This window comes from Saimiri boliviensis, chromosome 13 (genome assembly GCF_048565385.1).
Source record: "Saimiri boliviensis isolate mSaiBol1 chromosome 13, mSaiBol1.pri, whole genome shotgun sequence".
NCBI lineage: Eukaryota > Metazoa > Chordata > Mammalia > Primates > Cebidae > Saimiri > Saimiri boliviensis.
The window spans coordinates 102,559,831-102,577,824 of NC_133461.1; the positions used below are offsets into that span (position 1 = coordinate 102,559,831).

At 47.5% G+C, this 17,994-nt stretch overlaps 1 protein-coding gene across 5 annotated transcripts in view; it reads left to right on the forward strand.

Annotated features, from left to right (window-relative positions):
• Positions 1-278: 278 nt before the first annotated feature.
• The window catches only part of EPHX2 (epoxide hydrolase 2), a 102,794-nt gene continuing 85,078 nt past the window's right edge, over positions 279-17,994 (forward strand). For all 5 annotated transcript variants that reach the window (XR_012513278.1, XR_012513277.1, XM_074384091.1 and 2 more), the window contains exons 1-4: positions 279-503; positions 11,749-11,833; positions 15,000-15,159; positions 16,361-16,551. Coding sequence is in view for 3 of the 5 variants with exons in the window: in XM_074384091.1 (XP_074240192.1) it covers positions 403-503; positions 11,749-11,833; positions 15,000-15,159; positions 16,361-16,551 (537 nt within the window). In the remaining 2 variants the exon portion in view is untranslated. The remainder of the gene's footprint in view (positions 504-11,748; positions 11,834-14,999; positions 15,160-16,360; positions 16,552-17,994) is intronic.

Sequence of the window (17,994 nt, forward strand, 5' to 3'; positions counted from 1 at the left end):
GGCAGGAGCGGGGCAGGGCCTAGCGGCGGGGGGAGGCGGGGCCAGGGCAGGAGCGGGGCAGGGCCTAGCGGCGGGGGGAGGCGGGGCCAGGGCAGGAGCCGGGCAGGGCCTAGCGGCGTGGGGAGGCGGGGCCAGGGCAGGAGCGGGGCAGGGCCTAGCGGCGGCGGGAGGCGGGGCTAGGGCAGGAGCGGGGCAGGGCCTAGCGGCGGGGGGAGGCGGGGCCAGGGCAGGAGCGGGGCAGGGCCTAGCGGCGGGGGGAGGCGGGGCCAGGGCAGGAGCGGGGCAGGGCCTAGCGGCGGCGGGAGGCGGGGCCGGGCCAAGCGGCTGGGGTCCTGCCCCGCGGCGTTCGTGTGTCTGCCGGCTTGGCTGCGGGTCCCGGTGTCAGGCTGCAGCTCCGCCGCCATGGCGCTGCGCGCGGCCGTGTTCGACCTTGACGGGGTGCTGACGCTGCCAGCGGTCGTCGGCGTCCTCGGCCGCACGGAGGAGACCCTGGCGCTGCCCAGGTAAGGGGGTCGGGCGCCGCCGGTCGGGGCGGCGGGAGGCAGGCCCCAGCTGCAGGGTGGCGGGGCTGGGCTTGCAGCCCTGACATCCCCGTGCGTGTGAGGAAATCCGTTATCTTTCTGAATGCTCACGATTAAACCTTGCCAAGGACCCCAAAGTTGCTTTCTGTGTTGAACTTTTCGAAAACCGAGAGAAGTTACTCGCTTTCTGCTGTGGCTGCGTCCTGTCTAAGGGGTGGCGGTTAAAATGCTCACTGAGATTCCGAAGAGAAGAAAGTTCTCTCCCAAGGTGTGGGTTGCAGGTTTACTTGTTGTAATAGCAAACTGCAGCAACCGGCCAAAGCCATATCACTGGGAAATAGTAGATGAGGTGTGCAGAGTGAGAGTTCAGAGACTTGGAGAAATACCTGTTCTACTACATGAAAAACCAGCCCACCAGAATGTGAAACTGTTTGTATAATATGGTTTCAACGATGAAAAAAAGCTACATGCAGAAAAACGCCTGGAAGAAATATACCAAAGTACCCTAAATGAGATTAGGAATAATTTAATTTTCTTTCTTTCTTTTTTTTTTTTTTTTTTTTTTTTTTGCAGTTTTCAACTCTTAAATTTACAAACATGTATAATTCCTACATTCAAACAGGAGAGAAGTATACTTATTTGTAAAGTGAAAAAAAGAAGGCCAGACATGGAAGCCATTGTTCACATCCTCCTTTTACATATGAGGAAACTGAGGCCCAGAAAGAAACCAGCTGTCCAGATCGCATAGCTATTAAAGAGCACAGCCAGAAATCCAACCTCAGCAATCCATGTCCAGAGCCCTTGCTTTTAATATAGTAAGGAAGATGAGATAGCAAGTAGGTTGAGGGAAAGGCTTGTAATCTCTGTGCTTTGGGAGGCTAAGGTGGGAGGATCACTTAAGGCAGAGAGTTCAAGACCAGCCTGGGAAGCCAAGGGAGGAGGATTGCTTGAGGAGCGGTCAGGATAGTGAAAGATCTGTGATCCTGTGTTCTGAATCTAGAAAAGTCACTGGATATGCCAACACACACATGGTCTGTGGCCTTTTTCCCAGGCATTCCAAGTTCAGCAAGTTCACAGGGAGCTGTCAGCCCTTTCCAGGAAGGCCCAGGCCTGGGTCTGCCTCTTCAAGCAGCTAATGCAGGGGCAATATCCCAGGTGTTCGAGGCTGCAGTGAGCCATGATTGTGCCACTGTTGTTTCAGCCTGGGCTACAAAGCACGACCCAGTCTCAAAAAACAAACAAACAAACAAACAAAACAAACCCATCAGACATCTACAGAGAGCCAAAGTTCAAGATGAAGTCAGTGCCATAGGTGTACAAAGTTCTAAGGTGGTTCAAGGAGGGAATGGTGGGTCTGTCTGATCAGCAGAATCAGGGAAGGCCTAATGGAGGAAGATTGCTGGAAGGTTGCTAGGGAGAGATGCAGGGAGAGCTTTCCAGGTGTACAGGGAAGAATGTGTACAAAGGCTGGGGAGGTAGGAAGCCTGGAGCATGCACAAGAACAATGACTATTCCAGTCTTGCCAGATGTAGCCCAAGAGAGGGACGCAGAGAAGGTGGTTGGGCCTCTATCGTAGTGTGGTGTGAAAGTCGGGCTAGTGAGCATGTATCTGTCTTGGTGGCCAATGGGGAGTACTTGGGGGTTTTTGAGATAGGGTGGAGAGCGAGTAAAATAATTAAGAGCCCTGGCCCAGGTGCGGTGGATCACATCTGTAATTCTAGCATTCTGGGAGGCAGAGGCAGGTGAATCACCTGAGGTCAGGAGTTCAAGACCAACCTGGCCAACATAGTGAAACCCCATCTCTACTAAAAACACAAAATCTAGCCAGTGTGGTGGCACATGCCTGTAGTCCCAGCTGTTCAGGAGGCTGAGGCAGGAGAATTGCTTGAATCCAGGTGGTGGAGATTGCAGTGAGCCAAGATTGCACCATTGCACTCTAGCCTGGGCAGCAGCATAAAACTCCATCTCAAAATAATAATAATAATAATAATAATAATAATAACAATCAGAGCCCTGAATCAAGGTGGCCGATGGTTGGGGTGATATGTTAAGGAAATTGGTAAGAGTCAAGAGGGTGCGGCTCACCAAAAGATCTGAAAGTTTGGGGCCTTGAAGGTGGGACAGTATGGAGGTCGGAACTGAAGAGAACAAGACTCTTAAGCAGAGAGCTTATAGGGGCGTTGGCATGGAAGATGAACACCAAGGCTGCAGAGCCCAGCTGAGAACAAAGGAAGCCAGTGAGCCCGTGCTGGAGCTGTAGGCAAGGTGCAAGGTGCAGGTGAGGGGCCTGGCATCTCCGGGTGCCTGCTGGAGGACAGGTGCTGGTGTTCCCAGGGCTGCCTTGAACTCCCAAAGTGAGAGATTGCAGAATGAGCATGAGTTATTCCAGTGTCAGAGCAGAGGGCGGAAAAGGGAGGCTCCACCGTGTTTGTGTCTATCTGGTCCAGTGTCCTTAGAGGGTTAGGGGGCTAGAGGGTGGTTGGTTCTCTGGGGCAACCAAGGCTGTTGTGATCTGGAGGAGCCAGGATGGTTCCCTGGGAACTAAATCTGACCTGAGGCAGTTGTGTGTGCTTCATCTCATACCTCACACAGCGTCTGTGGAGGGTCTGCCAGGTGCAGCAAGACAGATGAAAACATCAAATTTCTTTAAAAAATATATACTATAAAACTTGAGGCGGCTACCCTATGCAATGCTCAGTACATGTTTTTTGAGGGAGAGAAATAAGTGATCCACAAATATAGTTAATGCAGAAATTGAAAGAGCATTTAATGAGTAGAACGTCTTGTGCCATATCCTGTGTACTCTTTCAGTAAATATTTATTGAATGCCTCCAGGCATTGCTGGGCAGCTCCTAGACTTCCGGTTGCTTTTTACACCTCTGAACTTTAACACATTCCCTGAAGCATCTCGCCTCTTTTAAAAAATTTTTAAATGGATTTTAATCACGCAACTAATGCACAAATAAATTATTGTTATAAACTATTCTTAAGAAAAATGTAGAGTCCTTATTCAAGACTTTTTCTTTAGGGAACAGTTGATAAACTCTAGATGGAATGGTAAGTTTCAAGCAAAGTTCAGTTGTGTGAAAATCACTAACAGAGATTATAGTAGTTGACAGTATGAGATTATGATGGCAGTGGCAGGCTGTCTGGAGCAGATACCATCACGCTGGCTGCTGCAGCAGGGAGGTGCAGGAGGTGGTGGCAGGAATGGCTGTGGGAGCAGCAGTGGTGACAGTGGGTCCCCTGTGCCCCATGTTCCAGAAGCTGCCAACTACACCACCCCGATCCTCACACGACTGGGCAGAACTTGCTCCCCGACCCGGAGCCTCTGCTGAGGCCTCAGCCTCATTCCCCACCACATCCCAGGGGCCCTGGGAGCGTTGGGTTTGTTTGTGTGGGGTTGGCTGGGGCCACTGTGCTGCCTGCACCTTGCCCGCCACCCTGGGAGTTGCCGTGATGGGGCCGAGCCAAGTCATCTGCCAGTGGGGGAGCAGCATGGTTGGGCACAGAAGGGCAGGCAGACAGGAGCCCAGAGGTGGAGCCGAGCCCAGGATGTGATGCGATGCTCCATGGAGCCAGCGGGAGCTGGGGGCAGACAGGAGCCCCGCCCTCCCAGGCATGGCTGCAGCTGTCCAAATTACAGCTGCGGACCCAGGCATCTCTGCACTCTTAGGGGGCCTGGGAAGGCTCCCCTTGCCCCTGCAGGCTTGGAATTGTCTCCTCCTGATCCCTGGCCACTCCCTGTTGTCGGTACCCACTCCATTCATGGAGCAGAGTTGATGCTGAGCCTGGGTACTGTTGACACCTGGACGGGTGTATGCATGCTTGGGGCATGCTGACACGGTAGCCCGCTGCCACATCAACCTCCTCAGGACTCTGGGGACAAATGAGCGTGGAGGGAGGCCAAGGGGGTGCCGAGGGTAGGTCAACCTGACCTGCAGGCATCCCTTGGCACAAACAGCCTGGGCACTATGAACCACAAGAGAAGGCAGACAGGCTCCTGGGCAGGAGGGGGCAGTTCCCCAGTGAAGCCCCACCTTCAAGCTGGGAAGAGCCTGAAGCCTGGGGGCCAAGCTGCAGGTCCCATGGAACAGAGTGAGAACTTGTGCCTTTTCCAGGCCTGCCTGTGGCTACCCATGGACCAATCAACATGCACTTCCTCCCCTCTGAGGCCTGTAAAAGCCTCAAACCCAACCAGACTCTAGGACATGCCAGGACAACCAGCTGCAGAGAGGAGCTGCCCACCCCGTGGTCTCCTCTCTGCCCACAGCTGAGGAGACCACAGGGATGACCAGTTGCAGAGAGGAACTACCCTTTCTGCTGAGAGCTACACACTCGTCAGGGCGACCTGCCTAACAGAGAGGAGTTACCCTCTCAGCAGCTGGTCATCCTGATGAGTGTGTGGCTCTCAGCAGAGAGGAAAGCTCTGCTGAGAGCCGGACACTCATTGAAACAACCTGTCCAGAAGAGAGGAGTTACCTTCTCTGCTCAGAGCTGGACATTCATCGAGATGCCCGGCTGCAGAGAGGAGCTACCATCTCTGTTGAGAGCTGAACACTTGCTGAGACACCCTGGCTATGGAGAGGAGCTGCCCACTGATGGTCTCCTCTGAGCTGTTTTATTGCTCAACAAAGCTCCTCATCTTGCTCACCCTCCACTTGTCTGCCTACCTCATTCTTCCCAGACACAGGACAAGAATTTGGGACCCGCTGAAGGGTGGGGCTAAAAGGGCTGTCACACAAACAGGGCCGAAACACACTCCTGCCCACCACATTGTGGGCAACAAGAAGGAGAGAAGACAGGAGAGAAGAGCTGTGGCCCTTCGGGGAGCCTAGACCTAGGAGCTCCCCCGGCCAGGGTTGTGATACACGCATTAGGGTTCTGTGGTTGCTGGCATCTTCAAACTTGTAGGCACCACACCACGTTCCCCAGTATCACCCATGGAAGCTGCTTGTGGTATGCCCGGTCTAGCTGCAGCCTCACAGGGAGCCAGTGCCCTTGTGGGTGCCTGGAGCTGCCTACCCACTGCAGCCGGTGTGCCTGGCTGTGCACAGTGGCCAGACCCCATGCTCACCCACACACCCCTCACCACATCACATCTGGGGCGTCCTTGGCAGGGATGGGATCCAGGCCAGTAGTGAATGTGAGCTGAGTGCAACCTACCAGGCCAAGGGGGTGGAACAAACCCAGCAGGCCAGAGCAAAACTTGGGCAAAGGCGCCACTGGCCACAGAGGCTTCTGGCTGGCAAAGCAACACCCAAGGATCCCATAACAATTACATTTCAGGCTCATGCCTGTAATTCCAGCATTTTGGGAGGCCTAGGTGGGTGGATCACAAGTTCACGAGTTCGAGACCAGCCTGACCAACATGGTGAAACCCCGTTTCTACTAAAACTACAAAAATTGCTGGGCATGGTGGTGGGCACCTCTAGTCCCAGCTACTCAGGAGGCTGAGGTAGGAGAATCGCTTGAGCCCAGGAGGCAGAGTTTGTAGTCAGCTGAGATCACGCCACTGCACTCCAGCCTGGGCAACAGAGCGAGAGTTTGCCTCAAAAAAAAAATTACATTTCATATATAGTCAGTATTTTCTGGGAGACTGAGGAGGTTATAAAATGTGTGCAATATAATCTGATTTTAATTGATTGCTGGGCATGGGAATGGGGAGTTATTGTTTAATGGGTACAGAGTTTTAGTTGGGAAGATGGAAAGATGAAAACATTCTGGAGATGGTTGGTGGCAATGGCTGTATAGGAGCAGACATATTAATATTCATTGGCACTGAACTATACACCCAATAGTGGTTCTAGTGGTCAACTTTATGTTATATATATTTTACCACAATAAAAAAGTGATTGTCGAATTTGCAATTTCATTAACAATGAGAATCAGTATTTTAAATTTAAATTGTATGAAAAATGCCAAATTGTATGAAAAATGTTCCAAGTTACTTGTTAGAACATCCATGCAGTTGAGAATCCAAATGCCCTCTTCACAACCATCCCTTTTAAAACTTGCTTTCTGTCTTTAGTTAGACTGGAAATCATTCTTGATTTTTTTTTTTTTTTTCAGGAAAGATGGGTGATGGTAAACTATCGGTCTTAATATGTCTAAGAATCTTTCTCCTGCCTTCATGTATGCAAAATAAGTTGTTTGGGGATAGGATTTGGGAGCCATTGTTTCCTTTTATCTCAATGAGTGGTGAGCATTGCTCAACAATTTTCTGACAATTCATAGTTGCAGAATAGAAGGCTAATACCAGTCTGAGTTGTTTTTCTTTTGTGTATAATCTGTTTTTCTATTTGATTGTTATACTTTTTTATCCTAGGAATTGAAACATTCCTCCAACATCCTGTGTTTTTTTTTTTTTTTTTTTTTTTCTTAATTTTTTTCAGTACTCGGTGAGTATTTGGTTGCTTTGTTTGTTTGTTTTTAAGGCAGGGTCTCTCTGTTTTGCCCAGGCTGGTCTTGAACTCCTGGCCTCAAGTGATCCTCCCACCTCAGCCTCCCAAGTATCTGGGATTACAGGTGCCATCCACCATGCCTGGCTCCCTGGTGAATGAATGTTTTTGATTATAGGACTCAAATCCCTTTCATCGGTCCAGAGAAATTTTCTCTCATTAGTCCTGTGACTGTTGTTTCTCTTACCAGTCCTGCGATTCTTATTGTTTACTGAAATAATTTGCCTTCCAAATAAGAAAGAAAAAGACTGTATCTGAGGAGTAAATTATCAGGCCCAAAGAGACATTTAAAATGTGACAGCAGTCACAGCTGATACAAGAAAAACTTCGGCTCAATTGAATTTAAAGTAGTTTAATTGAGGAATGATCGATTTGTGAATCTGGCAGCCCCCAGAATCACAGCAGATTCACAGAGACTTCCACACAGTCACGTGGTAGAAGAAGATTTACAGACCAAAAAAGGGAAATTAGGTACAGAAATTGGAAGTGAGGTACAGAACAGCTGAATTAGTTACAGCTCAGTATTTGCCTTGCTTGAACATCGATTGATGTATGAATGGTTGAAGGACAGCCCTGGGATTGACCAAGACTCAGCTATTGTTATAGGCACATACTCTTAAGTTAGGGCTTCAGTCTTGTCTATCTGTTAAGGTAGGTTGCAGTTCGTCCACAAGGACTCAAATGTAGAAGTACAGAGTCCTTCTCAGGCCATAGGTAGTTTGCCTTTACACAGCTCACTCTGCCTTCAGCTGATTACTTCCTGAAGTCACTTGCTAGGTGGGCTCTAGACAAACTGAAGCCAAGTGGCCTTAAAATGCCACACACTGGACACCATAACTCACACCCTATAATTCAAGAGTGCGTCAAAATCAAAGATGTAGAGATGAATCTCTAAATTTAATGTCTTATTTGGGAAGAAAGAGTTGCAATTTGGAGCACACACACGCAGACCCAGTGGTCTTTGATATGTCCCGGGAACAAAGGCAAAAGTCAGAGGTTTTATGGAAAAGGAGAAATGGCATGAATTGCTCTTTGAGAAAGTTCCTCAACACTCTAAGTGGGGAGCTGCCAAGCTCTGACTGATGAGCAACAGCCATGGGCAGATTCTCTGAGAAGCTAGAGATAAAACTGGTTTTCAGTTACAACAAGCAGTTTCAGCAGGTGGGCTTGCAGATAATGGTTCGAGGCTCACCAGAGCACCACAGTGTAGCAGTCTCATGTTGCCTCAGGGAGTACCCTGAGTCCTAACCCAAGTTCGCTGTCTGACGACAAAGAAAGTTAAGGAATATGGACACCAAGAGTGAGGTTGGAGCGAAAGTTTAATAAGCAAAAGAAGAAAGCTCTCTGCCACAGAGAGGAGTCCTGGAAAAATGGGTTGCTGATTCAGTTTGGATGCAGAGGCTTCTGTAAGAAACCCATATGGGACTGGGTGTCTCATTTGCCCAAGGCATGCATTTCTGGTAGTTCCACCCCATTCTCCTGGTACGCATGCAGGCTCTTAGCTTGAGTTACTCTATGTTGCTTTGTTTCCCTTACTGTACATGTGTTAGGGGATGGAATTTTCCATCGCAGGCACATCTGGCCAAGTCACCTGTGTAGCCTTTCTTGTCTGTCTTAGGGAAGCCTCCTGGGCAAGTTCCCTTATTTGTACCTGTCACTTGATTTCTCTGGCTGTTCTTTTGTTTGAAAGAATGTAATGGAGGACTCACCCTGTCTGCCTGACTAGTTTCTTCCTTTCTCCTCTCTCAGAATTACATTCTTGGAGCTAAAAATGCGGAACCAACCCTCAGGCAAAAGTTTTCTCAGCAAAACAATGTACTTCTATAGAAGGGCGTCTCCTGCATGCAAGGAGGAGGCATGGGAGAGCTCACAGAACAAAGGAGAGCAGCAATTTTTATCCCTAATGCAGACCTTCTTCCTGTGTCCTCCCCCGTGGGCTGGGGTTGGACCACACAATCTAGGCTGATTCTGATAGGCTACTGTTGACATCATCAAGGGGGCAAGGGCGGGCTTTTGACCGGAAGGACAGTTACTGGGGTGACAGGTAATGCTTGGGCGTGTTTGGTCACAGCGGAGATAGGGAGGGCTGATGGATAAATGGATAAGATTACTTTTTAGAAGAGAACAAAGAAATAAAGACTGAAACCCTTCGAAGAGAAACTATTTGTTCTTAACAACAGAGCAATATTTTGAACCTTGGATGTTTTTCCCTTCGCTTCTCCACTCTGTTTTAATTGGGTATAGAATCAAGTGAGATAAACAACTTCCATAGATGTGTAGCTGTTCCTGGACAGAACGAGGTCCAGCTGCTTGCTTCTTCCCATCGTCCAATAATAAGATGCGGACAGACTGGGAAAGAGGGAGTTTATTTCTGCAACCCATTGTGGGAGAAGGTTGGAGTCACTCACAGGACTCAAAGTTGCAAGTTATTTTCTAGTGCTCACATACGTTTTAAGCTCCATGCTACGTGTGGGATTGTACGTACAAACAGGAGTCTTTCAGTCTATCTAATCTTTAGGGTCTAGGGTCTGAAAAGCTTTTCCTAGAGTCTTGGAAAGTTCTTAATCTTAGTGGGCCCTGGTGTGAGGTGTATGTGTAAGGATACGATTATTATTCAATCAGACTTTAGGGTCGGAAAAAGCCCTGGCGGGGTCTTCATGGGTTTGTTTTCACATTCCAGCCCTCGCACTCACACACTGGTTTCTCCAGTTCTTTAATGCTTAACTTATGCATTCATGAAAATTATAGTAAAGGGTTAGTGGAAACCCTGCTCTGGTTGCTAATGAAAACATGGCCTGCCACCTACCAATCACTAACCAGTATTACTTCTGGAAACCAGAGAGAATTCCTGTCAGACGACTTTCCATCAGCCCATTCCTAGTTTCCTTTCGTTTTTAAAATCTTGCTTGTAAAGATTTTAAAGGCCACAGAGAGCATACCCACGCGTGAGGTAGAAGTATATCCTGGGCTGCAAAGTCCTCAGTAAAGTATGTTAATTTTGCCTTAGCTCCTTCCACTAGGTCAACAAGCAGGTCCTATCTTCTGGTTCATAATTTTAATCGCTTTACCATTTTACTCTCTGTTCTGGGAAATACTCTTGTCTTTTCATTCAACGATTTCATTTTGAAAGGTTGTAAATTTCCTGCAAATCATTGAATCGTTACAACATGTGAATCTGATGCTATGCAATTGTCTTAGTGCATTTTCTGTTGCTTATAACTGGATATCTGAAAGGGGGCTCAATGTGCCGTCTCAGGCCTCTCTTCCACTTCTTATAAAGCCACTAGTCCCAATCCCGTCAGAATCCATTAATTCATTAACCTATTAGCCCATGGATGGATTACTCCATGCATAAAGGTGGAACCCTCATGACCCAACCACTTCTTAAAGGCCCACCTTTCAATATTGCCACATTGGGGATTACATTTCAACATGAGCTTCAGAGGAGACAAACGCTCAAGCCGTAGCAGTAATTATACCTTAAGAAAGCGGCTTAAAAAAAAAAAAAAACAACTGTTGGCAAAGCTATGGGGAAACGATTGCCAACATTGAAAAGTCGAGCAAGGCCACAGTTATTAGGTATATGTCTCCTTATAGTTGCTCCAGAACTGATCACTGTTACCTGCAAGAGGGTGTCTGATAAAAGGGATACTTGACTATTATCAGAAATAAAACCCTCGGGATGGGGAACTGGTAATTCCAGTTGAATTGGCAAGCCAGTTAAAATTACCAGACCTGAGTAACAGAACAAATACATTTATACAAATAAATATATTTGTCTCCCTGTATGCTCTTATTTAACTTAAATTACCTCTTAGAGACCCACTCTCCAAATACAGTCACATCCTGAGGTACTGGCAGTTAGAACTTCAATGTATGAATTCGGGATGGGGGCACACAATTCAGCCTTAACACAGTGATAGGGTTTGTATTTGTGTCCCCACCCAAATCTCATGTCAAACTGTAATTCCTAATGTTGGAAGAGGGGTTTGGTGGGAGGTGATTGGATTATGGGGGTGGAGGTCCCCCTTGCTGTTCTCGTGATGGTGAGTCCTCGTGAGATCTGGTTGTTTATAAAAGTGGATAGCACTTCCCCCTTCTCCCTCTTCCTCCTGCTCCAACCATGTAAGATGTGCCTTGCTTCCCCTTCACCTTCCACCATGACCGTGAGTTCCCTGAGGCCCCCCCAGCCATGCTTCCTGTATAGCACACAGAACCATGACCCAATTAAACCTCTTTTCTTTATAAATTACCTGATCTGAGGTACTTCTTTGTAGCAGTGTGAACAGGGACCAATACAGGAAACTTTTAAAAGGTCAGAAGATGAGATTAAGATAAAATAGGACCTAGATAGGCAGAATGGAAACCAGAAAAAAACAGATTCCATTCTTTCAGAAGAAGGTGAACTGATGAAAAAGCCCTTCGAGACCATGGCTGGTGCACACGAGGACAGCGATGGCCCTGTGCCCACTCTTGGTTCTGACCCTTAAATGGTAAAGTAGGAAGCACCTCCGACTGAAGCTGCTATCAGGTAAGGTTTCCTCTGAGCAGCTTCTCCATGGAGCATATTACTGTACGGTCTCATGCCCTCAGCTGGATGGCTCCTTGCGGGCAATGATCCCAATTTGAACTGTGTTTGCATTTTCCAGTTCCTGGCAGCATGCCTTTGTAGTGGCTGCTTCTCAATGAATATGAACAGTGTCTGTCTCCATGTGCTGCCACGATGAAATTCACAGAACCTTCCTGATGTGCTTTGTGTTTTCCAGAGGCCTTCTGAGTGATGCTTTCCAGAAAGGCGGCCCGGAGGGTGCCACTACACGCCTCATGAAAGGAGAGATCACGTTTTCCCAGGTGAGGGGACATCACCACACAGAGCCCTTGGGATGGACATTTTCTGCCTGCATGCCTATCTCCCCCACTGGAAGCTCTGTGAAGGCAGGGCCATGTCTTCTTCACCCATCTACCCCTTACAATGCCTAACCCCCAAGACTGACCTAAAAGGCCTGGAGACATACAAAAAGGCCTCTAAGACTGGCTTGTCATCTCTCTGGCCAACCAGAAGGAAATTTCCAGTTCCTCCAAGATGTGTTCCAGGGAGCTACTGCAGACAGAGTGACTATTTTTCAGTAGGGCTGCTGGATCTGTTCATTCAATAGCCAGATAATGGATAGACTTGCAGTCAGAAGTCAGGGTTTGAATCGCAGCACCCACTTACAGGCTGTATGAGCACAGCAGGTTACTTAACTTCTCCAAGTCTCAGTTTTGCCAACTTTGCAACAGAGGTGATCATGCTACCCATTTCATCAGCTGCTTTGAAGCGTGGAAAGTGCTTAGCACCATGCCTGGCACATAGTAATTGCTCAATAAACAGTAGTTATTATGGTTAGTATAATCTCAAATATATTTTAACAAAATGATCAGGATCTAACACCACTCGAATTCCCAATTAGTGTCTCTCTAAGAAGAAAGGCTATTGAGAATGTACTTATAAGCACACAGATAAAACATTCTGTACTTTTTAAAACTTCTATGAATTACAGCCAGTCGCCACTCAGTCGGAGAACTTGGGGCCCGCCATAATAGCAAACAGCCATCTTTTCTGTGAAGGCGACTGTGGTATTAATGGGAGCATTGCAGTCACTTTAAAACATGCATGCTAATATGTTGTGGCAACTGGTGAAGGAAAACTGTGATGAGGCTATTGGGAAGAACATTACTGAATTATTGACTTTTTATTTAATCCATTAAAAAACCTCAGTAATATTGTTGGAAGGTAAGAAAGAGGGAATGCTATATATTTTCTTCCTTCTCCTCCTCCTCGTCATCTTCCTCCTCCTCCTCCTCCCTCCCCCCTGCCTTTTGAGACAGAGTCTTACTCTATTGCCTAGGCTGGAGTGTGGTAGCACCATCATGGCTCCCGCAGCCTTGACCTCCTGGGCTGTGGTGATCCTCCCATCTCAGCCTCCCAAGTAGCTGGGACAAGGACAAATCGCCATGCCCAGCTGTTTTTTTGTATTATTATTGACAGCAGTGTGGTTTCACCATGTTACCTAGATTGGTCTTGAACTCCTGGGCTGAAACAATCCTTGGTGTTCCTTGGAACGCACCTTGGTGTTCCAAAGTGCTAAGAATACAGACATGAGCCACCATGCCCAGCCTGTATTTTCAATGAACATACAGATTTTAGAGCAAATTTCTAGTAATTGCTATGAAAATCCTGCATTTCATTCAGGCTCCTTGAGTGGCTTCTGATAGATATGTAACTTCTAGGAAACTGGCTTGGCCAGAGGGAAGAACCCTGGAAGACTAATTTGTATCATGCAAAGGGCAATTCACACTTGACTTGTCTTTAAAAAATGTCTTATCTTGGGATTGAATATCATCTTTTAGCTTTGTATGTATGTATACTATACAGACAGAAAAGTACACGCAGCGTGCAACTTGATGACTTTTCACATACTGAGTATACTAGTGTCACCAGCACGCAGGTCAAGAAATGAAACATTCCCAGCACTGTAGGCACCCACATATCCACACTCTGGACATCATCCCTCCAAGAATATTCCCGTTCTGACTTCCATTCCAATAGATCTCTTTTACTTGTTTTGGACTTCACGTAAATGGAATTGTGCAGATCGTCTCTTTTGTGTCTGGCATCTTTTGCTCAACATTTATGGGTGAGACTCATAGCTGTTGCATGCAGCCATAGATCCTTTTATTCTCATTGCTGCATGGCATTCCGTCATGTTCATATACCCCAGTCTATCCATTCTTCTATTGATGGGGGTCTGGGTAGTTTTCATTTTGGTACTATTGCAACCAGTGCTGCCATGATGATGGGTAGCTACCACAATCCATCCTGCTATTAGTGAGTGTATTGGTTTGCTAGGGCTGTGTCTTATATAGCACCTTGGGCTGCTCCCTGCAACAAACGTGCCATAGACTGTGTGACTTAAATTGCACACATTCATAGCTCACAGTTCCGGAGGCTGGGAAGTCCACGGTGAAGGCACTAGCAGGTTCAGTGTTTGGTAAGGGCTGTCTTCTTGGTTTGCAGATAGCCACCTTCTTTCTGTATCCTTACATGGGAGAAAGCAGAGAGAGAGAGAAAAAAGCAAGTCTTGGCTGTCTTCTCCCTGTGTCTTCATGTGGTCGTTCGTCTGTGTGTGTCTGTGTCCTCATCTCTTCTTATGTAGGCGCCAGTCATATTGGATTAGGATACACTGTAATGACTTGATTTTCCCTTAAGTACCTCTTTAAAGGCCTGATTTCCAAAGATAGTCACGTCCTGAGGGTCTGAGGGTTAGGGCTTCAACATAGGAAGTTTGGGGAGGACACAGTTGCACATTTGGGTAGTTTCCAGTTTGGAGCTTGCTATGGTCCAAGTGTTTGTGTCCCCCCAAAAATTCCTGTGTTGAAATCCTAACCCCAGAGGTGATGCTATTAGGAGCTGGAGCCTTCAGGAAGTAATTAGGTCATGAGGATGGACCCCTCAGGAGTGAGATTAGTGCCCTTAAAAAAGAGATCCCAGAGAGCTATTGAGTGCCTTCTACGTGTGAGGACAGCAGGAAGGTGCTGTCTGTGAAATAGAAGGCAGGCCCTAACCAGACACCAAATCTGCCGGAGTCTTGATCTTGGACTTTTCCAGCCTTCAGTACTGTGAGAAATAAATTTCTGCCGTTAATGAGCCACCCAGCCTCTGATCTTTTGTTATAGCAGCTGAGATGGGCTAAGACAGGGTTCTTAGGAATAGCACTGCTGTGACTGTGGGTGAATATCACACACTCTACTCATTCTGCTGTTAGTGGGTCATTTCTGGTTTGGGACTCCTAGGAAGAGTACAGCTATGAACATTTTTGGACATGTCTTTTGGAGAACATATGTTGGCATTTCTGGTGCATATGTGTCCGGGAATAGAATTGCTTGGTCACAGGGAATGCATAGGTTTGGGTTTAGAAGACCTTGCAGAGCTTTGCTGAGTGGCTGTACCAATTGTCCCCTCACTTCACTTTGACAGTGGATACCACTCATGGAAGAAAACTGCAGGAAGTGCTCCGAAACCTCTGGAATCTCCCTCCCCGAGAATTTCTCTGTAAATCAAATCTTTGGCAAGGCAATTTCAGCCAGAAAGATCAACCGCCCCATGCTCCAGGCAGCTGTCACGCTCAGGAAGAAAGGTAAGGACCTGATACTGGCCATTCGCAGGCCTGACCACATAGAACCCTCAGAAGCATTAGGTCAGAATCCTGCGAAGTAAGTTTTGATATTACAGATCTTTTGAGCCGTGACGGAAAGCCATTCTTAAAACATGGCCCCAAAGCAAGTTTTATCCAATGCAAAAGCAGCACTGGTTAAAATAGAATAGCTGGAAAAATGGCAGAATTTTACTTAATAAAGAAATTGATGCCCATGATTGCCTTGTGAGCATCATTCTTCCCTTCAGTGGCACTTTAGTAATGACCTGAATGACACAATCTTTTGTCACAGTGATTAAAAAGCAAGGCCTTTTTAGCAGCTGTGATTTTCTCAGCCTTTGCGTATCAGAGTGTCTGAGCTATGAGTTGGCTGACGTGGGCTCAGATGATGTCATATAGTCTAAGACATGAGGTCAGGTTCATCCATAGGCATTGACTTGGGGTAAGCACCTGACTCTTGTCATAAGCATCCTTGAAACCATTCCACCCTCTTTTATCAGTAGATTTATCCAGCTGTGGCTGAGCCATTCTGTGTGTGTAATTCCTGCCTTCTATTACATGGGAAGAGTCTCACCATCAACTATTCAGTGTCTTGTTTCCAGAACTGCCTGGTTCTCACCCTTGCTGGTTAGGCAGATAAAGCCAGGGGATAATCCTATCTCTATGTCTACTTCTTTAGTTTTGAAATGGGAACCCAGTCCCTGGTAGCCAAAGCAAGTATTCTGGAATTTAGTCTAGCAGAATTTTCAATAGCACGGACTAGAAAGAATGCTGGATTTTCACTATGTGGCTCTGGGCGGCTTGTAGCTTCTCTGAGCTTCTGTTTGGTGATCCGTGAATCTGGGAGGATAGGATCACCTTGCCTACCCCAGAGGTGGTAGAGATCAAATGAGCTGACAAATGTAAAAACACTGCTCCCCTGTTGTCAAGGAGGAAGGAGGGGATGTCCCCATCTGGGCCTCTGAAGGCCTTGAATGAACCCAGCTCGTGCTCATGTCTGTGTCAGAGATGTTTATGGGTCGAGATGATTCTTCGCCAATTTGTCGATTGAAAGCTGAGCATAAGGAGTTGATATAAGTGAGCATGGCCTGCCTGGCCCATCATCAGGGTTCCCTGGGGGCATCTGGAGCATCTCAGGGCAAAGTTCTGTAGCTGGTCCATCCACTGGTGGCTTTTTGCTCAGGATTCACAACCGCCATCCTCACCAACACCTGGCTGGACGACCGTGCTGAGAGAGACGGCTTGGCCCGGCTGATGTGTGAGCTGAAGACGCACTTTGACTTCCTGATAGAGTCGTGTCAGGTGGGAATGGTCAAACCTGAACCTCAGATCTACAGGTTTCTACTGGACACCCTCAAGGCCAGCCCCAGTGAGGTATGGAGACACTTCCCTATAGTGGAGAAGGGTGTTCAGAGATACTGCAACCAGAGAAAAATTGAGGAGTGAGCAGGCAGCGTATATCTCGGGCCTGGCAGGACAGCTCTGAGTCCCCGTCTCCCAGACCAGGGCTTCTCCTAAACGATTTTTACCCATTCTTTGGTCTAGAAAATTCTCCCAGAGGTGGGCATTTGGCCCCATTGTATAGCTCTTAGAGAACTTTGGTCAAAACAGGCATCATCAAAAGCTGTTTTAGCCCAGCTGCCTCAGTTTACCTACAAAGAAATGGGGATCTGGGAGACTTGCAAGGCCACAAGGCTAGTCAGGTTCATCCCCACAAAAGGTGGGTGAGGACAGGCTCCAGTATTGCCATGGTCTTTCCCACCAGACACGCTGTGCCCTGAGTCTGTCCCTGGAGATCACCCGTCCTAAAGCTCCCTTCTCCTTGTGTATCCCTCCTCTCATCTGCAAAAGGTGATTGGACCGACGTTAAATCCCTTTCCCTCGCATTTCCAACCCCCACCTCCCCACAAACTGATTTCGTTTTGTCCAGAGCAAACCTGGACTCTAGCCTTGGAGTCCTCGCCATGCTCCATCCCGGGACCTCCCTGTTCTCCTCCTGGACTTTGCTTATGCTTATCTCAGTGCCTGGAGCCAGCCTCAGAGCAGGGCTCCAAATCTAAGCCTGCACCAGAATATATTAGTCTTCCTATCGATGGCTTCCACGTTGGATGAGCTGCTTAGAATTCTAGACTTCCATTGTCCGAGATGGTAAATGCATGCACCCATGATTTCTACTATGAATTCCAGGATTTTTCTCTCTATTTATTTATTTATTGAACGAATTATTTTTTCTTAGAGACAGAGTCTCACTTTGTCACCCAGGCTGGAGTGCCGTGGTGCGATCATAGCTCACTGCAGCCTCAAATTCCTGAGCTCAAGTGATCCTCCTGCCTCAGCCTCCCAAGTAGCTGGGACCACAGGTTCATGCCACCATGCATGGCTAATTTTTTATTTTTTGTTGTGACAAGGGTCTCACTATATTGTCCAGGCTAGTCTTGAACTCCTGGTATCAACCAATCCTTCCAGTCTCCTAAAGTGCTGGGATTACAAGTGTGAGCCACCAAGCCTAGTACTTTCTTTCTTACTACATATACATTTTTGATTCATTAAGAATCTGGCTGAGCACAGTGGTGCACACCTGTAATCCCAGCACTTTGGGAGGCCGAGGTGGGTGGGTCACAAGGTTAAGAGATCGAGATCATCTTGGCCAACAAGATGAAACCCCTTCTCTATAAAAATATAAAAATTAGCTGGGTGTGGTGATATGCGCCTGTAGTCCCAGATACTTGGGAGACTGAGGCAAGAGAATCACTTGAACCCAGGAGGCAGATGTTGCAGTGAGCTGAGATTGCATCACTGCACTCCAGCCTAGCGACA